Consider the following 25627-nt stretch of genomic DNA (forward strand, 5'->3'; position numbering starts at 1 on the left):
TTGTGTGGTAATTCCTGTCTTGTCTTGAAAACACAGTTTATGAAAAGTAGGATTTAAGAACAGTGCTTGTTTGATGAGGTATTAAAGGTGTACCTTCATGTGTTCATATACAGAATGCACCTTGCTGGCAGGCAAACTGTGTAACATAAGAATCACAAGTTGGCGTTGGTTTTAGACAAACTGAATTGTTTGCACTGTTGAAGTTTGGTTTTGCCCCAGCCCAGCCCCACTGCATTTCTTGGGGTACACTTGAGGTAGCACAGGAGCCACCAACTACTTGTCAAGATACCTACCCCGTAGTATCACTCCACTGACAGCTAGGAACACAGAGGCTCAGGGAGCGCCAACCAGGAACTACCCCAGCTCTGTGTTGCCCACAATAGCATCCATAACTATCTCCTTCCTCCAGCTGCCATCAGCTGGGAAAGAGACAAACACGACACACACTGTTCCTAACCAGACTTTATTTGGTGGCTGTGGGCCTAGCATGGTGCTGGGGACCTGGGCTCTACCCAAGCCTACATTGGGTACTACAGGGTCACAGCTCATACTAGATAGAAGGGCCTTCAAGGAGGAGGGAAGTAGAGAAAGAGGTCCATCCATCCGAGGCAGGTCCTGCTGGGCCTCAGCTGTTGGGAGTCAGTTAGGAGTTAGGCGGCCAGAGGCAGGCTGGGGTGGGACGCTGTTAGTTGAAGGCTGGACCGGGAAGCCATTCCTGCTAACTTTGGCCTCACCAGCACCCCGGCAGTACACTCTGCCAGGTCAGGTCGGGTGTGGGATGCCAGGGGAGGGACCTCCTCTGTGTCATAGCAGGGGGAAGTACATGTCCTTTTATTAGTATACGGAAAAGACAGCTGCGTACCAAATTCTCTAGAAAAGGGGTGTTGACCTTTACAAGAAGGGGGGGGACACTAGGCTCCTTAAGGGGGCCCCAGGAGGGGTCAGTCTCGGCCCAAAGTGCACCAGGCAGCTGGAAGCAGGAGAGAGAAGTAGTGCTTAGTGGCTGGGCTTGTGGGGATCAAAGCCCCTTCTGTGGATGCTGGGATGGCTGCAGGCAGGGGTGGGTAGAGCGGGTATGGCGAGGCCTTGAGCAGAGTTCCAGGCCAGGCTTTGCGACCCGGTGCTGCTCACTCAGGCACTGGGTGGGGGGTTGGGAGTCTTAGGTTCTCTCTGGGCAGGCACACTTCCTAAGTGTCTCACGTGAACCACCACATGAGCCACTGTTGCCCTGGCCTCACCCTGTCTCTGTCTACACACCAAGCCTTGGGTCAGAAGCATGAATCTGGACCAGGGTTCCTGGTGGTGAGTGAGCAAGTCTCTGTAGGGCTGGGACCCTGCATGCTGGCTGGTGCTGCTCAGAGACCTGGGACACCCCACCCCAGTGGCTGTTTTGTCTCTGGCCCCTCTACCTGGCACGGAGATCTGAGAGAGCGCCTCAGGCTGGCTCAGTGTGTCAACCTTGACATGTCGGAAGGCCTTGCACACAGGACTCTGCAGGTGCCTGCAAGCCAGAAGCATGGATTAGCTATGTCTTGGAGGAGGGGTGAAGGAAACAATGGATGTGGGCCCAGGTCTAGTCCTGCTCTGTCTGGGGAAGGGGCTGTGACCTTGTGAGCATCCATCCAGGAAGGCCTTTTGTTCTAGATTGCCCATGGGAACAATATCAGACCTCTAGCCCCATCTTTGCCCTCTGGATTAAAGCTGTAGCGACAGGGGAGGGACTGAATCCTGTGCAGATGACAGCAGCGCAGCCCCAGGAGGCTTGAGCCCCTGTGTCTGTGTCTGTGAGCCAGCCCTATGTGCTCACTCTTTACAGCTCTTGAGTCACAGTCCTGAGTATTCACTGTGGGGAAGAACAGGGACAAAAGTGACCCCCCCTCTGTCCGTCCTTCCTGTGCTGGGGTTATACATGGGAAACTAGAAACCTCTGCAGTACTGTGTCTGCATCTGAGGAGGTCAGTAAAATGCCTGGGCTATGCTCTGAACCAGCTCAGTAACCCCGCCCCCACCCTGACCCAGTACCTGAGGAAGCAGGCAGGTGCTGAGTGGCAGGGGGGCTGTGGGAAACTGAGTCCTTGGAGCAGAGATTTACATGCATGGTGCCATACAGAGACCCTGGGTCAGGGGTTTCACTAAGAACCCTGCCTGCTGCCTCTGGGTGAAAGGCACAAGCTAGCCAGGAAAGGAAGCTTGCCCGGATGTAGAGGTCTCTGTAACCAGAAGCCAGGCTCTTCACTGTCTTCCCCACCCCCTCTTCTGAAGGTCCTCAGGGTCAAGGGACAGGAACTTAGAGCCAGCCATCCCCCAGCTTACCATAGCCCCAACCCCCTGTCATGGGATCAGGACACGGCTGTACCTACCTCTTCCACTCTTCCTCTGTCTCCCAGAACTCATAGATGACGAAGGTGAGGCCATCTGCCATCCTCACCGCGGCGACACTGCAGGGAAGTGATACACACATCTGTGGCTGACAGTGGCTGCCCATTGCCCACAGATGCACACCACAGTCTCAACCTCTACCTTCCCCATTGGCCCTGCACAGGACAAAGGGGGCTGGAGACACTAGGGCTCCCTGCAGAGTGCAGTTTAGCCCACTTACAGGTGCTATTTTACTGACCACAATGACTCCAGGTCTCCAGGGGCAACCACAAGGCCATCTAGCACAGCACCAAGGCCCACAATGAGTATGATTTTAGGTGATTTAAGACATCTGGTTTGGGGGTTAAGAAGATGGCACAGTTGACACATGACTATGAAAACCTAAGTTCAACCTCTAGAATCCATGTGAAAAAACTGACTGAAGGTCCTATCTCAAGAAAACAATGTAAGGGCCAGTAAGATGGCTCAGCAGGTAAAGGTCCTTGAAACGTAGCCTGATGACCTGAGTTTGATTCCCCAGACCTACACAGTGGAGGAGAGGATCATCTCCTGCATGCTGTCCTCTGACTTTGTGCTGGCTAGTTTTTAAGTCAACTCGACACAAGCTGGAAAGGAGGGAAACTCAATTGAGAAAATGCCTCCAAAAGGTCTGACTGTAGGCAAGCCTGTAGGGAACTTTCTCATTTAGTAACTGATGTGAGAGGTCCCAGCCTACTGGGTGGTGTCAGTAGGTTCTATGAGAAAGCAGGCTTGGAAAGCCCTAAAGAGCAAGCCAGTAAACAGCATCCTTCCATGGCGTCTGCATCAGCTTCTGCCTCTAGGTTCCTGCCCTGATTGAGTTCCTGTCCTGATTTCCTTCAATGATGGACTGTGTTCCTCCCCAAGTTGCTTTTGGTCATGGTATTTCATTGCAGCAATAGAAACCCTGGCTAAGGCAGACTTCCACAAACACCCCCATTCCTCAAACCCTAGTACACACACACACACACACACACACACACACACACACACACACACACACAAGCTGAGTACTCAAGATTGACCTTTGCTCTAACAACCCCCCCCCCCGACATTTACACACAAAACACCTGCTTTTCAAACCACAGCACTCAGCCTGTGCCCAAGAAGCCCAGGTCTGGACTGAAATAGGACACTGAAACTCAGGGAAGACTATCCCAGACTGAATGACCTGAGCCCAGGTAAGTCTCTTGAATGACCTGGGATGTCACTCCATTTCAGATGGGGTAGTGATGTGAACTTGTGGGCTCTGGTGGAGTCAAGAGCCCACTCAGTACTGTCTCTGTCCCCTCCAGCTCCTCCTGGAGCCCAGATGCCTTTCTTTCCCATATGTGGCAGAAGTGTACATGAACCCCTCAAGGAGGTGTTTCTCATTAGGGTGAAGGCTATGCAAATTCCAAGTCAAGCCATTCATGAGAAGGGAGAGGATGTGACTCGTGCACCAGCCTCAGACTCTTGAGTGGATGAGCCTTAGCTGAGGGTTCTATGCCAGCCAGGCAGGTGCCTGCCCTAGTCTCTCTTTAGACACAGCACAGACAATTGGAATCATAGGAGCGTGGCTACTACAGGATGATGACAGCCAGCCAGGCGACAGCTTTGCCTCAGGAGGGGACTTCCGGCAGGAAGGCACAACAGAGCAGGCTGTGCTAGGGTCCCATCCTTTAAAAGGACTGGGATGGAGAGGAGCAACAGAACCGGGAATGCCCAGGTGAGGAAAGGGGGTGTCCAGACCACAGAGTGAAGTTCCCCTTCCCTCTCTTCCTGTAAGAACCATGGCAAGGGCTGTGATGTGGCTGAGAGGTGCCATGTGCCCAGCACCCACAAGAGATTTGGTTCAGTCCCAGCACAGCAAAGAAAAACAACCGTCTGAACACCACCTCACTGAGTCAGTCCTCAATGGGACCTGCAGACAGATACCATGGCACACCACAGGCACCAAGAAGTGGACATGACTTCCACAGTCAACCTGACTGTACTCTGGCCTCTCCCATGCAATTGGTGGGGTGATCCTTTATCAAGTCTCTCCGGAGGCTAAGGGCCTAGCCATCCCCTGCCTGACCTCTTTCCATCTTCCCTCCATCATCAGCCAGAGCAGGGCTCTTGTCCTCATCTGAATGTATGGCTTCTCCCTGCATCCATCAGCCTATCCTCCCACAGAAGACAGGACCAACCCAGGTCCTGATGATGCCATGCCAACACACAGCCTCTGACACCCTCCTTAGGCTACTTCCCCATCACTCTGTCTAGCCAAACCACCATCACCCTCTCTTGGGAGCTATGTGCAGACCCCTCACTGGAGGCCACAGCCATCTGCTTCACCTTGTTGAGCTGCACAGGGTTGGCAGGACAGGAGTGGGCAGGCGATGCCCTGCATTCTGGAAAACACACCTCTTGGAGGCTCAGCTTTTCCCCTTAATCAGTTAGGCTCTGTTGTGTGTGAGTAACAGTGGTCGCTCTGGGTGAGTGGAGCATGAACCAGCATGGTCTCAGCCCGCATTATTCTATTACCCTCCCAATACACTGTGCTTGATAGATGAGTGAGCCCAGGCCTGGGAGTGAACCCACCCACCACCTCCTACAGCTGGAATGAGGTTGAGCCTCACTTTCTTAGCTTCCCTGTCGTGTGCCTCCCCTAGGGGAGGGCTGGCTCTGCCAGGTCCATCCCCCCACCCCACCCCCCTGCCAGCTAGAGGCCCTGGTCACCACCCCCCTCCCAGCTTTGCTCACAGCTTTGTCACTTACTGGAAGCAGTTCCTTTCTCCAGCAGTGCCCCGGAGGTACTGTCGCAAGGAGTCCAAGAACTCGCTCAGCTGCTCAGGGCACACGGCCATTTCTTGCCGGACCAGCTGCAGGTGCTGTGGGCCCAAGTGAGAGTGAACATGTGTGCCTGGCCCTTCCCCAGCCAGAGTCCAAATCCCAGCGACCCACACCTTGCTTCTGAGAGGTCCAGACAATAGGGGCGAAATAGAACCACCATGCCTTTTATTCTTACACGTGCTAATCAGCTAAAGGAGGACAGGAACAACTGGGTGAAGTCCCTGAGGGGCCCCCACAAACAGGGCAGTGCGAGTGCTGCAGGGACCCCTACCCAGAGGCATAGCTGGTGACCGGCAGGCTGCCTTTCTGACCAAACGCAGTCTGGTGACAGAGCCGGCCAGATGTTTGCTCTGCTCTAAGCCAGATGCTTTTTTATCAGAGTCCTGGAGCCTCGGTTCACCATGCCCCTTGGGAAGGGGAAGGTGGGGAAGGGTGGCCAGAGAGGTGGAGATATGACACTCCTCAGAGGGCTGGAGGGACAGGGTAGAGGAGGGGCGGAGAGGGCCTTACCATGTCAGTGCCTTCTTCATCCGAGAGGCGCTGCTGCAGGTCAAACCAGAGGGTCTAGAACAAAGCACAGTGGTGCCTGTGGCGCAGGCCACCTCCAGGGAGGCTCCCAAGGCCCCACCCAGAGCATGGGGGTACCTGGAACCCCCAGAGTCACTGCCCCTGTCCCAATGTGCCAGGGGTTCTGAGATCTCCCAGGGCTGGCTTTGCTCCCAGACACAGAGCAGCATCAGGGGGACCCTGGAGCCAGCGAGTCAGAGAAATGGCAGAGAGTCCAGACCTCTGAAGCACTAGGAGTCTAAGAGACCAAATTGGGCTCCCAAGAAACTTAGAGTATGTGGCTGGGGCAGGGAAATCTTAAGACGGTAACAGGCACTCAGGGGGCCAGCCCCAAAAATCAGGATACTGTTTTTACCAAGATTTCATATGAGCCCTAAGATCAATAATTTGCTGACCTCACCTGTAGCAGTGACCTGGGTTCCCCATGAACCCATGGTCTGTGTGGGATGGCCTGCATGATGCTCCCTCTAAGCCCCACAAAAAGCTTTTTGTATAAATCTCATTTCCCAGCCTGCTGTGTGATTCAGGAATGCAGAAGCCATGCCAGCTCTGTGGGTTACCAGTACCTGGCACCCAAGACATGGCCACCACACACTGATGCTCAGTCATCGCTATGTCACAGCACAGAACCATGGGCTCTAAATGGTCCCCAGATGAGTGAAGCATTAGGGCCTGGGTTTAAATCTATGCCTCATTTATTCTTCCTACAATGTGGGTACCCCACAATCACAGCCTCTGTGCCAATCTGCCCTGCCTGAAGACAGGAGGTGCCAACTGGCCACACATAAATGAGCAAGAGCCCCACCCACTCTTAAAGAAAACAGCGGAGGGTGGGTGGTGGTTCTCAAGTGTGAATGAAGGCCTGCCTCTGAATCACACCTCTAGCCTCCACTGACTTCTTGCCCATACATCGCAAGAAAGTGCCAAGTAGATAAGATGTCTTCGCAGGTTCAAGCCTGTTTCTGCCATTTAACAGGCACACAGGCAGCTCCAGGAGGGCTGGGCCCCCCTCCCTGCCCCCGAGCCCTTAGGCCTCTCCACAGTCAGATGGCCAGCCCAGCAGTACCAGACCTGCCACCAAGGACCTCCATCCTCCCTGCTCTCCAGGCACAGTTAGAGGCCTTGCCTGGCTAGCTGGGGACCGACCCTGGAGCTGGCTTGAATCTGCCCATTCTAGTGGCTTAGGCCAATCAGAGACCTTGGAGGACCCCGCCCCATCTCTAGGATGCCTAGGTGCTCCTGGTTACCAGCAAGCCTGGTTGTTAGGGCGACCAGGATACTAAAAATAAGCTTCAAAGAGCCTCCCTCCTGGGGCCCCCACTGAGTTGTTATGACAACCGGGCACAAGGTCCCCACCACGCTGCTCTCACCCCAGGCAGGGCAGCAGGCTTAAAAGGGGAGTGGGAGGGGAACCCCACTTCAGTCACAGCCCTGCAGCTGAAGCCACCTTCAGACTGCTTCCCAGTGAGAAGGCCCTTGCTTCATGCCCATGAGTCCCTCAGAACAAAGCCCCAACCCAGCTGAGTACCTGAGCTCCTTGCAAAAGAAATACAGAAAAACAGAAAAAATGTTGCCTCAGTCTCATGGCTCCTAGACACCTGTCACTCAGTGTAAGCATGTGTGAGGGAGCCCTGTGCACATGTGCGGGGAATTTGGTAAAGGATGGCAACAGTGCTAACATGGCTAAGGTTAAACGCTAATGCGGACATCAGACTCTGACCTGAGCCACCTGCACCTTGGTGAGGAACACTGATCTCCTGGATGTCTCTGCCTCTGTCCTGATCTCAACATCCCCAGCAACCAAGCTCTAAAGTGGATAGGTGAAAGGTGAAACAGGTTTGGGGTGGGCCTACCTTGCTTTCCAGTCTCCCAATCAGCTCTGCCAACCGGCTTATCTGGCTCTCTAGCCCCTCCTCCTTTGGCTCCCCTGTGGCTGAAAAAGAAAGAGACCCTGGTGGTGGGCAGAGCCATCCCGAGGAGGCAGAGCCCCAACACCAGGCTAGGCCCTAGTGCAGCTTCCTTGGGTCCCCTTGGAGAATAGTGCCCACTGATGCTTTCTTACCCACAGACAGGCTCTTCCCTGGCTCTGGGGGAACAAGCTTGTGGTTGGGGATGTAGGGAGGACTGGGGCTTCCATAGTGGCTCTCGGTGATGCCGTGGCTGGGTTTGCAGTGCTCCTGTCTGCAGTGTGCATAGGAGAAACAAAGAGTTAATGAGGGCAGCTGTAGGACCATGGTCACCTCTATGACCTTCATCATGCACTTAGGAAGCACTGACCATGCCCTGAAATGTGCACAGACCTGCTCTGTGGGACCTTGTCCGTAGGATAGTCAGTGGCCTTGATTTTCACACAGGAGGAAATCACCATGAGGCAGGTGACTTGGCTAAGGCCATGTGGTCAGCTGGGGCATACCTCCAAGCCAGGACTCTTGAGGCCATGCCCTATGTCCCATAGGCTCATTTCCATGGCCCCTGGGGTAAAGCCGGGCCAGGAACCTATCTGACTGACCTCATAGCTCATAGTTTCCAGCCAGTGCAGGCTGAGCCCAGGCTGGGCCCAGGCTGGGGACACACAGTATGTCTTCTTCCTTCCCTGTCTCAGTGGGGGCCACTGTGCTGTGGAGCCACTTCTGGGGAGGAAGATTTGGGTTTCTACCAGTGAGACACCCCACCCCCAATAAGGCAGCAAAAAAATATTCTGAACGTAGCCAGAGCCAGAGTTCACCTCTTGTCCCCATGTGCCCTTCCCCATACACACAACTCACCTGGCACCCTTCAGCCCTAGCACAGCATCAGGCACCCAGTAGGGTCTCCAAAAATGCAGGGTGAACAGCCAATTCCTTATGCACAGGTGGGCTCGCAAGACTTACTACAGACATAGCAGTCAACGAGATGTGTGGCTGACACCCCCATCCCATTTTGAATTGGTCTCCTGTGGCCCCTGCAAGCTTGGCAAGACTTTCTCCTGTGTTGAGATAGCAGGCTCAGCTCCCCCAGAGAGACAAGGCTATGGGAGGCTTTGAGCTGTCAATCACACACTCATATCTACACCAGTAACAAATTCAGTGTGTCCCTCAGACCATGAAGAGTTGAGTGGGAGGCCCCTCAAGCAGCTTCTCCTGGAACACAGCACCCTTGGGGGCTACTCCAGCGTGGGGACACAGGGTTGTGCAAGGGAACTCAGGACTTGTAGTCAACAGTGATAGATGTGGGGCAGTTTGAGGTGTCTGTGGGCATGGAACAGATTTCCCATCAAGACACGCCACCCACTCCTTCCACTGACATCCCAGAGTTATCCCCTCCCAGTGGGGGCAGGCGGGTGGAACCATGCATGGAGCCTAGAGCGTAGGAAGGCAGCCAGGAAAATTGCCCAAGGCTGCTATCTGTCTACAGTAGGAGGAAAGAAAAGTTTGATTAAGATGATAATAATAAATCAATAAAGGGAAAGCTGTCTGTTCCCAGAATGGTGGCTGTTGACACTGGGCACTTGGATTGCAAGGCTGCCCACATGGACAGTCATGAACTTTATTTTTCAAGTGCTGACAGTGAATACATTTGGTAATGGTGTCATTAAGAACCCCTCACAATCTGATTGAGGTCCTCACTGACCAAGCAGCACCCACTCAAACCCCACCCCACAGCAAAAAAAACATCCTGCTCCCACTGTGCCCCTCTGCCAGGCACCCTGAAGTTGTACACAGATAAAGCCAAGGTTGGATAGCCCAGGCATATGGGCTCCTTGGCAGTGCCCACCTGTGTGTGGGTCCCATTTCCCCTTTTCTGCTCTGAACAGACAGGAGTTTGCCTAGCAAGCTATAGGCAACATGTGGGTGGCTCAAAGCTGAGCAGGCCCTTCTTAGCTAGAAAGACTGAAGTATCCCAGTTCAGGCAGCAGGCATACAGCACCCTCAGTGCCCATGAGAAACCCCCATGCTTGCCCATGTACCCAGAGACCAAAGGAGCAGCCCCTTGAACTCCATCCCTCTCCAGCATCTCCCTCAGCATTAGTTTGGCCCTACCCTGCCTTCAGTAGCTCCTTCCACCTCTACAGCTCTTCAGGTAACAAAGAAGGAACCCTTGGGATCCAGAGGGCTCCTGGCAAGAACACACCTCCCTCTGGATACTCCACTTATACCGTGTGGCATTTATGTCCCCATCCTGTGGCCAGATACCACTTCCCAAATTGATTTCCAGGGTTCAGAATCAGGCTAGGCAGCAGGCCAGTATTGTGGGAACAAGAAGAACTGTGGCAAGATCTCTGAGTTCCAGGAGTGCATGTCCCATACCAGCAAGGACCTAGCACCCATGTAAGTCTCACAACTCAGGTACTAGGTCCTAAGTGTGTCCTCATATTACAGCTGGAGAGATTGGGGGGAGTGTCAGGGGGTACAGCAACTTAACCAAGGTCACCAAGATTTGAGATTGCTGTCAGGTGGCTGTAAGTACCCCCATATGTCCCACTGACGTACCGGATCTGGCTGGTCTGTTCCTCAATGGCTTCCACAGCACTTTCCACTGAGCTGAGCAGTGACTGGATCTGATTGGCTGTCTCCTTCAGAAGGAAGCGGGTCACAAACTGGTCCACATTGCTTCCACCTTCGTACACCTGGGGTCAGTGGGAGAGAACCTAGATGTGGGCTGGCATAGGGGCTGGAGACACCTTGGGCTAATGTCTCTGCTTTGTGGGGCCTTGTACTGCCTCCTGCATCTTAGAGGCTGCAGAGCACATAAAGCAGAACCTCAGGCTTCATTCGGACCAACTCCCCAAACCCAGCCAGCGGTAGTACATTCTTCCATCTTACCCATCAGGGACTAGGCGAGTATAAGATGCTTGGCACAGTGTCCATCTCATGACAGACAGTAAAGTGCAGCTGCTGTGATAAAGGTGGTGGATGGTAAAGGTGGTGGTGATAACAATGTTGGCAATGGTGTTGGTGAACTGATGATAGCAAGGGCAATGTTGATGGTGAAGACAGAAATGGAGGAATTGGCGACTGATGACAATGATGACAGCAATGGAAATGTTGGCAACGACAATTATCAAGGCGATGGTGGTGGTGGTGATAGTGTTAATAGTGGTGATGCTGGTGATGGTGATGATAATTGATGTAATGACGGTGATAATGTCAGCAATCACTGAGTAGCATTTCTGCTTCTGCAGTAGAGAGAAAGCAACAGGGAAGAAGGCCTCAGACTCTGCTCCCTTCTTTCTTCTACAAGAATTCTTTGTGCACTAAGTCTTTGTGCCACTATTCAGACAACTAACTGAAGAGAATCAGTGCAGGCAAGAAGGTTAAAATTGTTCCCAAAGGAATACTCTGAAGCCTGTGCTCAGAAGTGGGGGCTCAGAAGTAGGAGGAGCAGAGATGTGGATAGGTGCACATGCGGAGGAGCAAGGTCTGGAGAGAGGAGGATGCTGCATGGTGAGCAGCAGAGCCTCTCATTCTGGTAAGACTTCAGTACCGATGTCCCTCGTGGAGATCCCTGCCTCTGCAGAAGATTGCAGAGAAGAAGGGAGAAGTTTGGATTCTTAGGGTCAACAGGGGTGCAGAGGCAACCACTGCCAGGGAGGGTGGGTGGACCTCAACTGCTGAGACTTCATCCTCTGGAATGACCCCTCCTCTGTACACTGGAACTCTGCCCAGTCCCTGGCAAAGCAGGGGAAAACAAGGCTCTCAAGAAAAGCAAATTAAACTATCCATCACTCTGACTGGGAATTAATTAGCAATAATTACACACTGGGAAACACGGCTGGAAGACAGAGAGCCTGAGGAAGAAGGCGTGGGGGATGGCACAGGGGAGGGGACATGAAGGTGGACATTCTGTCCCGAGGCCTGGCTTGGAGCCACTGCTGGCAGACGCTGGTGGAGAAGACATCCTAGGCAGCCCTGACTGTCTTTCTAACAACCTGATGCCACCCATGGGCTAGAGAGCAATAGACTGACAACTGAATACCTCCAAATGACTCAATTATTTGTTTGTTTTGACCATGGTATGAACAAACAAATAATTGAGTAAGTAAGTACACCCCCTCTCCCTAAAAAAAGGCTGCAGGACAGGAGTAGGATGTGTGTTCACAATGATCAGACCAGGGACTGACAAGGCAATCAGTAAATGAAGAAAATGTGAAATCCAAAGACAGGCCACCTTCTGCAGGGGACAGCAGCAATTGAGAAGCTACCCTTTTCTCCCCTACCAAGAGCCAAGAGCAGCTTCTGCAGAGGAGGGCCAGAGGGGCTGTGACAAGCCATTTGTAGTTGTTGGGAGTCACCTAGAGTCCTGCAGAGCATTTGATTTGCCAGGTGACTGTGTACAGAACAATCAATTGAGAATCTCCTTGGTGGCTTGAGCCACCGAGAAAGGTCCTTTAAAATGGAAGCTGTGTGAGCAAGGACTTCCAAGGTAAAGAAAGAAAAATGTTAGCCACTAATTGTTCACTTGCTTATTTGTGTGTGCATGTGTATGTGTGCATGTGTGTGCTTGTATAGAGATCAGAGGACAACCTGTAGACATCCATTTTCACCTTCCACTATGTGGGTCCTTGGGATTGGACTCAGGTCATTAAGTTTCTGTGACAAGCTGAGCCGTCTCAATGATTAGATTAAGTCAAACTATTGGTACTACATTTCCCCATCTCAGAATTCTCTCATCTCCAAAGTGAACAGGAAATGTTTTTAATGATCTAAGAATAAAATTAGGATTGAGGATGTTTACAGAGATTTTTCTTTGTGTGTGTGTGTGTGTGTGTGTGTGTGTGTGTGTGTGTGTGTGTGTGTGTTGAGTCAGGGTCTCATTGTGTAGTCCTAACTGTCCTGGAACTAGCTCTGTAGACCAGGCTGGCCTTGAACTCATAGAGATCCACCTCCCTCCTGAGTATCGGGATTAAATGACTTCACCACCATGCCTGGCTTCAGAAGCCATTAATATGATGAAAATGAACATTTTTATCTTCTAAGTCATAGTCAATGAAGCATAGCAGACCATCAAAAGGAAGAGTGTAAAATAGTTGGAGAAAGAATGAAACAAACGAGAGCCGCCAGCCTGGATGGAGCTCTCATGATGAAGAAAGGCAGCCACAGTCTCCCGGGTGCAGACACCATTCTGGAGCTGATTAAACTTGGTGCAGCCGGGCCGCATCCCATCAGAGCTTTGCAGACAGAAGCCAGTACAGAGAGGTTCTGCAATCACACTCGATCAGGCAGATAGGGCCAGCTGCCATACTGCCAGGGTGCTAGAGCTTAAATGAGAAAACACGGCAAGAGATAAGGAGGCTGAGGACACAATGTGCACCAGGCTGTTATTTCATCCTCGGGGCTGGTGCTGAGGCTGCTGTGAGCCTTGCTAAGCTTGGTGACAGGGACACAGCTGTCACATAAAGCAAGTCAGCTAAGTATGAAGAGGTTTTGACTCTTCATATTCTTTTTTGAGACAGGGTCCCTGGCTGGCTTGGAACTCGTAACAATCCTCCTGCCTCAGCCTGGTCAGTAGCTAGAGTGACAGGTGTGTATCACCACATTCAACTTGTTCATTTTCTTTTTAAGATTTCTTTTTATTTTTAAGTGTGTTCAGGTGCCTGTGGTGGCCAGAAGAGGTTGTGAGCAGGGACTGAATTCACAACAGGCACTTGTAACCTCTGAGAGAGCCATCTCTTGTTCATATTTTTTAGGGAAGTAAGCCTCCAGTTCTGATCAGAGCCCCTTAAGAATAAAGAGTGAACAGATCTGTATGCACTGGGTGAGAGTCATAGTATGATATGTATATTATCTATAATATGAATATATTTATAACAATAAAATCTTAGAAATTGACTAATATGCCTTGTCATAAATGAAAAATTAGTAAATTCAAGCAGGAATATTTAAAGAAACACTCTCAGCCAGGCACAGCAGGGCACACTTTGTGCTGGCTAATTTTATGTCAGCTTGACACAGGTTAGCGTCATCTGAGAGGAGGGAGCATCAATTAAGAAAATGACTCCTTAAGATCTGACTTCAGGCAAGCCTATAGGCAATTTCTTAATTAGTGGTCAATGGGGGAGGGTCCAGCACACTGTGGGTGATGCCACACCTGGGCTGGTGGGCCTGGGTTCTATAAGAAAGCAGACTGAGAAAGTCAGTAAGCAGCACCCTCCTTGGCCTCTGTATCAGCTCCTGCTTCCAGGTTCCTGCCCTGTTTGAGTTCCTGTCCTGACTTCCTTCAATAACAGACTACAGTGTGGAAGTATAAGCCAGATAAACCTTTTCCTCCCCAACTTGCTTTGGTCATGATGCTTCATTACAGCAATAGAAGCACTAAGACATACCACTAATTCCAGTACTTGGGAACAGAGGCAGGTGGATGTTTGTGAGTTCAAGGCCATCCTAAGGATTCACAGTAAGACCCTGTCTGAAAATATAAATAAATAAATAGACACACTCAAAAAATACAGGGAACGTGTTAAAAGGCAGCAAATAAAAAAGATGGCTCAGTGGTTAAGAGCACTGGCTGCTCTTCCAGAGGACCTGGGTTCAACTCCCAGCACCCACATGGTGGTTCACAACCATTAGTAATTCTGGTTTCAGGGAATCTGATACCCTCTTCTGGCTTCTGAGGGCACTTAAAAAAATGTTAAAGAATTAAAGAACTACCCATTAAAAAGTTGCAAGAATCACCCACCCAAACCCGTCCCGATCCTGGAGGTTCTGGGTGAACAGTGGATCAGTATGGGAAGTTAGCTCTCATGTCAAACAGGGAAAAGGGCCAGCAAGATGGTTCAGCAGGCAAGGAAACTAATGGCCAATTCTGACAACCTGAGTTTAATCCCCAGGACCCATGGTTGTGGAAAGATAGCAACAACACACACAAACACATGCATACATGCATGCACACACATATGTTCACACATGTTCGTTGACTTCTCCAAAGCCAGTTGTAACATCACTGAGGTTTCAATTTAGCATGTGCAGATCAGACTGGCTTCATGTTTTTAAAGAGTGTGTTCCAGCTGCATGCATATCCCAACAAAGGCAGGACAGCTATTTTCAGTTCTGATGTTCCAAACTCTCCAAATGTCCCTCCCAGACACCATTAAAGACAAAGTGTTATGCAAACAAAAGACATGTTGGGGGAGGAAACTTACTGGTCACCCTCTTTATCACAATACAGTGAATGCAAGAGACAGTTTGGAAAACGCTGGGGACAAAGACACTGTATGGTACCATCTGTGGTGGCCTTGAAAATACCAAAGGTCAGTGTGTTGGATTTCAGAATTTCATATTAGACAAAGCATTCCATTTTCACAAAGGAAAAAAAAAAAGACCAAGGTAAGGATGAACCTAAGCCAACAGAGGACAAGAATTATAATTGAAGCATAAATAAGTTAGAAAACATAGCATGCATATTAAATAAGTGTCCAGGGATGCCTATGAGACATAGCTAGTTAAAATAGACAATACTGTCAAATATAACATTTTTAAAAATGTTTTTTAAATAGGAAGCAGTTGGAAGTGGCACATGCTTCTAATTCCAGTACTGAGGAGGCTGAGGCAGGAGGGTGACAAGTTAAAAGACCAGCCTAGTCTATACAGTAAGATCCTGTGTCAACAAACAAAATGAAAGAAGGAAGAAAAGGAGAGAGGGCAGGAGGGAGGGACGTAGAGGGAAGAGAGGGAGGGAGGAGAGAAACCCTGGGAGCTGTATCTGAAGTGCTCTGAGACTGTGACAGCCCTGATCTTATAACCACCTAAGGACTACTGATTGTTCTTTTCTGCATGAAGTATCTGTCTTGGTCAACAGTGGTTTAGACTTTCAAAAATAATCATGAGAACATACTATGCATAATTGGTCATGAAAGAGAATATGTCTGGGTCTGTTAAAGAATATACTAGGGGGCTGGAGAGATGGCTTAGCAGTTAAGAGAACTGACTGCTCTTCTAGAGGACTGGGGGTTCAATTCCCAGCACCCACATAGCAGCTCACGAATGGTCTGTAATTCCAGTTTTAGCAGGCAAAACACTAATGCACATGAAATAAAATAAGCAAATTATTTTTTTAAACAAGAATATACTAAAGTGAACACATTAAAAAGGAAATGACTAAAATTAGGGTTTGCTATAAACTACCTATTAGAGGGGCTGGAGAAATGGCTCAGTGTTTAAGAGCTCTGGCAAAGGACCTGGGGTTTAATTCACAGCACCTACATGGTGGCTCACAAAAATCTGTGACTCAGGTTCCAGGGGACCCAATGCCATCTTCCGGCTACTGTGAGCTCCAGGCACACACATGGTGCACAGATGTAGATGCAAGTAAAATACCTCACACATAAAACAATAAGACCTACGACAATAATCCTTAACCTTTTAGTCCCTTGACCCAAGGGTTCTGGATACTTTACAATTTTCAATAGAAAAACCACTTCCATACATCTTAGGGATGGTGAATCATACAGGAGATGCCCAAGTCACATGATTTGCTCTCCAGGCCATCCTCCCACTCCAACTCCCAATGCAGTGAGAAGATACTCAGTAGGTGACAGAACTGAGAGATGATTAAAGAATGACACTCTGATGGAAGTTTATCATAGAACACCGATTATTCAATATGAGAGAATCTAAAGATAGAATCCACCCATCGACAGCTGAAGCAAAATCATCAGATCATTAAAAAAATAAATAAATAAATAAGCCCATAGGCATATGAGTAGATTCCTTGCCATCACCCAAGACAAGACTGAACAAAGGGGAAGGCGAAACATATTTTTGCACAGGCTGAGCTGAAGATGTTTCTAAAATAAGAGTTGGCATTAATATTGCAATTAGTGGAAAGATGCTCGAGATGTACTTGAAAGGCTGGGACCTTGCATCATTGTGATGTGTTAGGATCTGGGGAATATGCCACATGAAACAGAGTTAGCAGAGGAGCCCATATTTGTCACCATGCAGGAGACTAACCCAGCTAACCACAAGAGAGACTACTGCGTCACAAAATCAAGTAGTCAGCTTCGATCACAAATCACAAGGTGTCTTCAGGTTTCTTTTGCTGTGATGAAACACCATAACTAAAGCAAATTGGGGGTGGGAGGCAAGGGTTTATTTCAGCATACACATCCACATCACAGTCCATGGAGAGAAGTCAGGGCAGAAACCCAGGCAGGAATTGATGCAGAGGTCATGGAGGGGTGATGCTTCCTGGCTTGCTCCCTATGGCTTATTCAGCCTGCTTTCCTATAGCACCCAAGACCACCAGTCCAGAGGTGGCACCACCCAAAATGAGCTGTACTTTCCGACAGCAACCATCAGTCCAGAAACACACACCACAGGCTCGTTCAACAGGCCAATCTGTTGGGGGGATTTTCTTAATCGAGATTACTCTAGCTTATGTCGAGCTGACATAAAAGCTACCAGCACACAAGGAAAGCATTCAAGATCACCAGCAAGCTGTCTGTCTACAAACAGGCCAGCTAGGAGATACCAAAGAAGGAAAATAGTAGTCATCTACCATCATCAGGCCCTGCAAGGATGCTCCAGCATCACCTGAAACCGCCACGACCTCCTGAGGCTACATGTGCCATCCTTGTGGCAGCATGGTTAAGGCTGGGCTGAGCCTCCTGGAGGCTCCATGCTCTACAGCTTTACTGGGGCAGGGCTCTGTTCCTAGATGGGTGGGAAAGGGTCAAGGGGTGGGCTGCCGCACAATCCATCTTCCCCTCCCTCTTACAGCCAGGCTTGCTGTACTTGCCTGGCACACCCTGCTAATGTTCCAGCCACCATGGGACACTGGGGGCTACAGCAAAACTGCAATGATGAACATCCCCTCACCCCCTGAGAGTGACTCTCAAACAGCAAGACTCCTGACAGTGCAATGCCAGGATAAGCAGAAGGGGGGGGCAAGCTCGGCCATGTTTGGGTGCGCGACAAGAAGGGGCCCTCAGTCCGTTGCAGGCAGGACACAGGCTGCATGTGAGGAACTGAGGGAGCTGGTGTCACCTATGTAGCCCTGAGCTCAGCAGTTTAGTGTTCAGTTCAGTCAAGGTCTGGAAGATGGACACTCCCACTTCACAGACAGCAAAGGTGAGGCTCCAGTCCTTCAACCCGGTTACTGGCCAGATCGGCTTGGACTTCCTCTACTGCATATGTGCAAGCCATTCAGGGGACACCAGTCCATTCCTGGGTCAAGCTCAGACAGATAAAACCTAAATCCCCACTTCCAGATCCCTGGGTCTGCACTGCCCCTGAAGGAGCCAATCACTCAGGATTCCTGCCCTCACCAGGTATCCAGGCCAGGACCAGGCTGGACCCTGGGAAAGGCCCTCACACTCTGACACACACCTCCTGGACAGGGCCGTCCACCAAGGTCCCCCTTTCCCTTTCACTATGTGGCTTGTCTTGGCTCCTCAAGGAGCCCTGCCAACATTTGTCACCACAGATCCAGACACCCTGGAACAACACTCAGAAAAACCTAGACTCAACTGGCGTTCAGGCCCTAGCTTCTTGAATGCCCTCCCCACACCCACTGACCTTCTTGGTGTAGCCCATGGCTTTCAGGACTGAGTGGTTCAAAGTCTCCAGGGAGGCCAGGACATCCTCATAGTCTCCCATGTGGTCCACAAAGTAATCTGGGGAAGGAGGTTGCAAGGGTCAGGGGTCACAGAGGATTCCATCCTCTCCCTGGGGCCCTCCCACCAGCCCCACCTAGGTTCATATGGATCTGCCCTCCTCTGGGTATTCCTGCCCACACCGTGGTGGCTGTAGATCCAGGTACTTACCACACAATTCCTTGGTGTCCACATGGCTGTGGAAGGAGGAAGGGAGAGAGGGAAGAAATGATGGAGAGAGAGAGAGAGAGAGAGAGAGAGAGTCAGCAGGCCAGTTTCTGACCCTTAAAGTACTTGCTGTGGCCCCTTCTGCATGCTCATCATTGGTATGGTGAACTCTGTTTCAAAGAAGAGGCTGGAGCGGGAGCCACCTGCCTGCCCACCATGTTCTGTCCCCTTTCCTCACTTTGAGACAAGGTTACACTATATAATCCGGGCTGGCCTTGAACTCTCATGCTCTTCATGCCTCAGCCTCCTGAGTGTTGTGGTTACAGACCTATGGCACCACACCTGGCTGCTCAATATTCCTCTCAAAGCCTGTGGGCCATATCATGAGTAGATGTGACCAATGAGCTGAGCCTGGGGGTGGGGGGGGGAAAGGGCTGTAGGGTGAGCTGTGATTATCACAGGTTGTCAAAATAATGCCCCTGTCCTTCTTGGAGCTCTTAGGGCCCTGGGTCAGCCTCCATTCTAGCCCTGGGTTTCACTCCTTACATCAAAGCAGAGAAGATTCTGGTTCTTGCTCAGGGTTGGGAGAGATGTGTGAAGGCATCACTGCCAGATGCTGCAGCAGAGGGACCAGGGACCAGGAAGTGGCTGTGGCAGTTCTGATGCCTTCTCCTTTCTGCGTCTATCCTGTACCCCACCTTAGGCCTGTTTTTGGTGGACATCAAGAGCATATGTGTGGGTAAACATTTTCTGTAGATTCCAAGGCTGGTGATGGCTTTGGAATTTCTGACATTCTGGAATGCTGCTTCTGATGTGTGAGCTGTCTGAGTCAGAAGGCATGCTTACAACTCAAGGGGCTAATGTTTGTAGTTCCTACTTCAGGAGATACTGGGGCAAAGAATCCACCCCGTCCTCCAGGTCAACCTCTTAAAGCAGAGCCTCTTCTTCCTCTTCCTCACTAGCTGACACCTGAGGCTCCTAGTGACATTGTATAACTCAGTGGGTGCCCAGGAGGCTGCAGAGAAGCTGTGAGACTTCCTGTGGCCTGGAGACAGTGTCCCCTGCTCTGCTATTGGGACAGAAGTCACTCCTACACAGCGACATCCTCAGAAAATGACATCCTGTCAGGTCTCCAGCCTTGATTTCAAGCTACCACTTTACTATGACCCTGCAAACTGGTTTGGTAAGTAACCATGTGCCAGAATCACTAGTCTTGAGCCACCCCCCACCCAACCCCACAGTGATCCAACCTGCCCTAGAACTCCCAGAAGCTTCAGTCCTCACCTCAGTGGGGCAGAGGAAGGTGGCCAGGTAGCTCTTACCCACCCAGGCAGAATTCAGGAGCAATGTACAAAGATGGGTGAAGGGCCCGTGAGCGTGGGCAGTGAACACCTATGCTGGCTGGCTCTGGGGGCCAGGCTGAGCTGCAGGTCTGTCATGACTGGGTTACAGAAAAGGGTCAAATTGCTCCAAGGTCAGAAGTGAGGTTCATGTTAGAGTTCAGATTCATATGCATCAGGGGGACAGGGTCTTAGAAAGCAGCAGGATCTTAGGGTAGCACTGGAATCAGAACTGATATAGCAGAATCACTGCCAACATTCCATCAGTGTTGTGTGTATTGCATCAGGCCCAGGTCTCTCCCTGCTTGGCTAAGGTGGCTCAGAAAGGACAAACTTTGTGGCAATCACACACACAGGAGGGCCAGACAGGTCTGACTTTTGGATTAGTGAGTTGGGGGAGTTCCAAGCCTCTTGCTCTTAAACAGAGCCTTGTCATTATGGAGAAGGGGGGGAGCATATACATCCCCAGGGTGCCCCATGGTAGCCTGGGCTCACTTGGTGTTGTCGGAGTCAATGGTGTGGAAGAGGTCCTCCAGCTCCTTCTCATTGAGGACTCCATCTGCGAAGAAGAGTTGAAATTCCTCCAGGGACAGCTTCCCATCATCTGCAGTGGACAGGCAAGGAAGCAGCTGTTGTCTCAGAGAGAAGAACACATGGTGGACCACAGCCTATTTCCAGAACCACTGTCTCAGCGGACAAAGTCCCAGTTGTCAAACTAATCCCAAGTGAACAGAGACAACAGAAGCTGGTTTCTGGGGACCAGACAAATACCTTGCGTGCTCTTTCAGGGAACCTTCCCTTCTGCATCTCCCTCACTCATCGGACTCTGACTGTTTAACCTGACATTGTCCTTCCTATGGTTATCACTCCCAACCCAGTCCCAGGTCCTAGCTCTGGGAAAGGAAACAGTCCCTCTATTGGATCCTACAAGGCATTAGTAGTCTGAGCTCAGACCTTCAGTCTAGCTTGGGGCAGGACTTCATGCCACATGGTAGGTGCCAACACAGGCCCCTACCCTTTTGGCAAGGGGCAGTCAATAGCTCCATCTTTCATGGAGTAACTGGGCTGCATGGAAAAGCTGAAACCAATACTATACTCAATGAATGTGTACTATGATTGATTAGTCATGTCTGCCCATGCACAGCATAGGCCCTGTTTTCCTTCTGACTGTTTCCACCTGCTTGTCATGGACGATACTTCAGTGTCCTCTGTACCCAGAGAGAACAGGAAGCAAGAGGACAGAGTGTGCGGATCCTCTGATCAGAAGCCTTCTGACATTTACCTTGGGTGGTAGCTACAAGCCTAATGAGCACCTATGAGCTATTAAGGGGAAAATATCTTCCACTTGCCCTCTGGTCCAATTAGAGAAGATAAATTGTTCTAGAGCTTCATCACCTCAGCCAGCAACCCAAGTGGGGTTGTTTGCAGGTGGCACTACTAATGAGCAGGAGCCCAGCCTGCTGCAGTGACCTTTCAAAAAAGCAAGAGCCTATGAGCCTCATCCCTGGAGGGAAATGCTGGCTGGTCCTCACTCCTCTGCCAGCTGTCAATGCGGTCTTCCAGGGTCTTACCCTGGGATGTCAGCCAGGCCTCTCATTCTAGCCTTCCCCTGGAGATTGGCTATCTCATGTCCACCAGAGTCAAAGCTAGTCCTTATCATGAGAGCCTCCCAGAGACATACAGCCTTGTTCTCATGAGGGAAGGCACCTTGTACATACTGGCAGGACCCGCTGTGCTTTGGGCACAGTGAACTTACAAGAGAAGACAAGTCCAAAATCCCAACCTATGGGAGTGGTGGGGAGTCAGGAGGGTGTAGTGTAAGGCTCAGTGCAGGCTGACTCTCCTGAGGCCTGGGTTGGGGACAGGGCTCTATCCCTGGGTGGTAAAGGCTCTACACAAAGCTACCACATCAGTACCATTTGATTTCCCTATATTCCCATTTTCCATGTGGAATCTGCAGGTGGTCCTTCACCTGGAGGCCTGGGAGGATACAAATCATCCCTAGGACAGGCCCAGAGAGGATAACACTCCTCTGCAATGGTTATAGCCCAAGCGTGTTCCCCTGCCCTCTGATATCACAAAGAGCTCTATTCCACCCCACCAACCACACAGGACAGTCAACAATGGCCCCCAGGAATGACAGAGGAGTTAGACAAAGCCAGAGCTGCCTTGAATTCAAGCCCACTTGGGAAGGGAACAAGGGCCTCTGTGACAGGCAAGGGCCTCATGAGTACTTCCTTCATGGGTGAACACACCACTCTCTGGTTCTTTTTTGAAGAGTCTTTAGGTCACCCACATTTCTTTACCTCACCCCAAAACTCAGGGCAGCACACAGGACAGCTGTTACTGCCCCAGTTTATAGAAGGGGAAACTGAGGCACAGACCAGCAGCGAGAGTTGGCCTCTGGACTTCTTGTATTCTTTATCTTCAGGTTCATAGTTGTCCATATCCCCACCCCTAACTGTTTCTCTGGAAACATCAGGACAGGGAGTGTGGGCAGTGGAGCACCTGGACAGAAACTTACCGTTTTTATCCGCACGGCGGAAAATCTGCAGAGAGGAGACCTGGAGTCAGTCCTGAGCTGAATGTGGGCAGGTGCCCTCAGCAGCCTCTTGACCAAGCTGAGATCCATCCCTCTCCCAGGAGCAGCTGGGGTGAGGCTTGGAAGCCCGGACTTCCCCAGGAGACCCCAAGGCTGGACCCAGGATAGAGAGACTACAGCAGGCAGAGGCCCTCCCCACACTACTTCAGAAGCCACCACTCCCTCTCCCTCTGCTCTGCCAGCCTGCCCACGGCTGCTGACAGACACACACATTCCTGCTGCACACTCACGCACACCCACGTGTATCTCTGCAGGTGTACATACACTCATTCCTCTAGACTCCCCCATTGCTGAGCACACAGCTGCACCCAGCCATGCTCAGAAACCCATGAAAGCTCCGTGCCTTCCCACCATTTGCTTTTCAGAACCCACTCCCCCTTGCTCTGGCTTGCCTGAGTCCCTTCTGAAGGAGGTGATCTTGAAGCCTGGTGACAAGACCAGCCCACAGGAAGTATGGCATCATTATGAGATAGGGGAGAGGCAGGCAGGAATGTTCTGGTTGCAACTAGCAGGGATGGGATGGGGAACAGCCCAAATCTGGACCCTGAACTTTAAGACAAAGTCACTCCATGATTTGCTGACATCTGAATTCCTCAAGGTCATTTGATAACAGGTGCTTGGTGACCAGGGTCAAAAGGCTGTTTCTGATTATTGCAGGGCACTTCCAAAAGCCGTTCAGCCCAGCCCATAACCCAGGCAGGTGGATTAGCAGCTCTGTCAGACAAGGTGTCTGCTAAGACCCCCTAACTCACAGAGGGATTTGATGTCTAACCCTGAACCTACTCAATCAGGCTTGCCTTTTAACCAGCTCCCTGTGGGGGCTGATGTCCCAGCACGGTGATGTCTGAGATGATCCTGGATCCTGGAGGAACTGGCTTCCTTTATCCAGAAGGAAACTTCCAGCCCTCCCTGCCCTCCACCCCCATACTCTTTGGGTTTTTCCAGACTCAGGAAGATCTGATAGGGATCTGTTAGGCCAGGCAGGAAGTCTCATCCCCTTGAGTCCAAGGATGGGTGGCTCTGCTCACCTGCACCTCACAAGCAATAGCACAAGGGAAATGTGTACTCTCTGGGTACTCTCAGACCCCAAAAGGCCTAGGTGTAGAGATGACTAGGTTGATGTGCCACCAAATGACACCAGGAAAGGTGGCTCCTGGAACCAGCGTGAGACACCGTCCCCCTGTGCTTGCTCCACTTCACAGATGAAGAAATAGAGAGGCTCAGCCAGCAAACACAGAGGGAAGGGCTGGACAGGGCTCCCCTGAAAGAGGGCGAGCTGCCACCTCCACTCTGGACTCTGCCTCAATCCGTGTGTGTGTGTGTGTGTGTGTGTGTGTGTGTGTGTGTGTGTGTTCATAGAGGCACTAGGACACCCGTCTCTGAAACCCTCCTGCCCAGGCATACTCATGGGCTCTGAGATCTAGCAAGAGAAGCAAAGTGGGGATAGGATTTCTAGTCCCCTGACACTTGTAGGGGTGTGTGGCGCGCGCACACACACACACACACACACACACACACACACACACACGTGCACTTACACACTCAAAAACACCTTGATTTTCCTAGAACCTCATAACATGTAAAGGCACCTCCTCAGACCAGTTCCATCCTCTAGAAACCCCTCCACCGCCAGGCCGCCAGCCCTCTCCGCTCATGCGACTCCCCCACTTTGCAGCAGGGAAGGAGCTAGAAGGTGCTTGGAAGCTAAGTGGGGTGAGTGAGGAGTGAGTATGGGGTCCAAGAGTCAGAAGGAAAGTACAGTACCAGAGAGTGAAGGACAACAAATAGCTCCGGGCAGAGCTGGGGGAGGGGTGAGGCCCCCTGAATCTAAGCAATGGTTCTGGTTTTATGCAAAGGGAGTGGGTGGGGAAGGGGCTTCACTCGCAAAGTGGCACAACACAGAGGGTGAGGGGGGATTGGTGCTCAGCTTCCTTAGCAGAGAGTGAAGGGGTGGTTGAGGGGCTGTGTGTGGTCTCAGAGAAGTAACACTGCAGGGAAGAATCCCAGATAGAGAGCAGGGGTCTGGAGGTGCCCAGGGGCTCTTGTCCCAGTCGTAGGGATTCAAGTGAGAGGGTTTGGTTAGGACCAAAGAGCGGAATAGTGGCCAGACTTACTTAGGGCAGCTCTAGGGATCCAGGCTATGGGATACGGGGGTGGGGAAGATGAGGTGCAGGAATGTAAAGGGAGTGGATGTAGGGGGTCGTGGAACTCCAGGGGGGACAGGCTCCCCATCCGCGATGAGAGAGGAATAGGGTCCCAGCTGAGGGATAAATGGAAGCGGGAATATGGAGGGATGGGACTGGAAGAGGCTCCTCCTGGTCCGGATGAGGGACTGGGGGCTCGAGGTTCCCACTCGGAGGAGGGTCCCGGCTATGAGATATGGGGATACAAGAAAGTGGATGAAAAGGGTGGCGGTGAGGATCATACAGTCTGGGTGGAGTTGAGGGTTCTTGGGGGGGTCTCTGTGGGAGAAAGGGGTCCCAGCTATGGGATGTAGAAATGTGGGAATGAGGGAAAGTGTAGGGTGGGAATGGAGAGGATAGTGCGATCTGCATTGGGGGACATGCGTTTCAGCGGCAATGAGAATTGCGGGTTTGCGCTTGGGGTCTCCGCATCGAGGAGGGTCCCAGCTAAGGGTTGCGGGGATGCGGGAACGTGCAGAATGGAGGAGAGGGTCCTCAGGTCCCAGGTGCAGACTGGCACCCAGCCGAGCTGGGCGGAGGGTCCGGCGCATACTCACGTCCAGGATGACAGCCGTGCCCCCGCGTGGCGCGGCGGGCCCAGGGTTGGGGTCCGCGACGGGAATGTCGGGGACGAGCGGTGCGCGGGGCTCGCCCATCCTGGCGCCCACCCAGCGCAGCAGCCCGCCCAGCGCGCGGCCCTGCGGCGGCGGCTCCCGGAGCAGCCTGTGCGCGCCGGCCCTGCACAGGCGCGCCGCCCGCTCGCACATCTCGCCCGCCGACCCCCGCCCGGCCGCGCCCCCGCGCGCCCCCTGCCCGCGCCCGCCCGCGCGCGCCGCTCCCGCCGCCGGCCCCGCGGCCCGGACACCGCGGGGACCGCCAGTGCCGGGTGGTAGTGGGGGGGTTCCCCGGACCCCGAGCCACGTGCTCCTCGCCCGCCGCCCCCACCCCGCCGGCCAAGAGCGGAGGCAGGGGACTGCCCGCG

At 51.8% G+C, this 25627-nt stretch overlaps 1 protein-coding gene across 1 annotated transcript; it reads right to left on the bottom strand.

Annotated features, from left to right (window-relative positions):
• Positions 1-900: 900 nt before the first annotated feature.
• Positions 901-25443, bottom strand: Necab2 (N-terminal EF-hand calcium binding protein 2). The gene is made up of 13 exons (XM_051201541.1): positions 25203-25443; positions 22385-22409; positions 20356-20464; positions 18524-18549; positions 18276-18373; positions 10251-10387; positions 7844-7962; positions 7635-7714; positions 5725-5778; positions 5140-5252; positions 2361-2438; positions 1410-1501; positions 901-970 (listed from the first exon to the last, which is right to left on the bottom strand). Exons 1-13 carry the CDS (start codon positions 25410-25412, stop codon positions 942-944), a joined length of 1170 nt encoding a protein of 389 aa, XP_051057498.1. The 5' UTR covers positions 25413-25443; the 3' UTR covers positions 901-941.
• Positions 25444-25627: the final 184 nt, after the last annotated feature.

Source organism: Phodopus roborovskii, unplaced genomic scaffold, assembly GCF_943737965.1.
Source record: "Phodopus roborovskii unplaced genomic scaffold, PHOROB, whole genome shotgun sequence".
NCBI classification, from domain to species: domain Eukaryota; kingdom Metazoa; phylum Chordata; class Mammalia; order Rodentia; family Cricetidae; genus Phodopus; species Phodopus roborovskii.

Coding starts and splice junctions, on each gene's coding strand:
- Necab2 (XM_051201541.1), bottom strand. CDS start 25,412: ATGTGCGAGCGGGCGGCGCGCCTGTGCAGGGCCGGCGCGCACAGGCTG. Junction 18,550..20,355: donor ATTGACTCCGACAACACCAA/GTGAGCCCAGGC, acceptor CTCCTTCCACAG/CCATGTGGACACCAAGGAAT. Junction 10,388..18,275: donor CCATGGGCTACACCAAGAAG/GTCAGTGGGTGT, acceptor CACTGACCCCAG/GTGTACGAAGGTGGAAGCAA.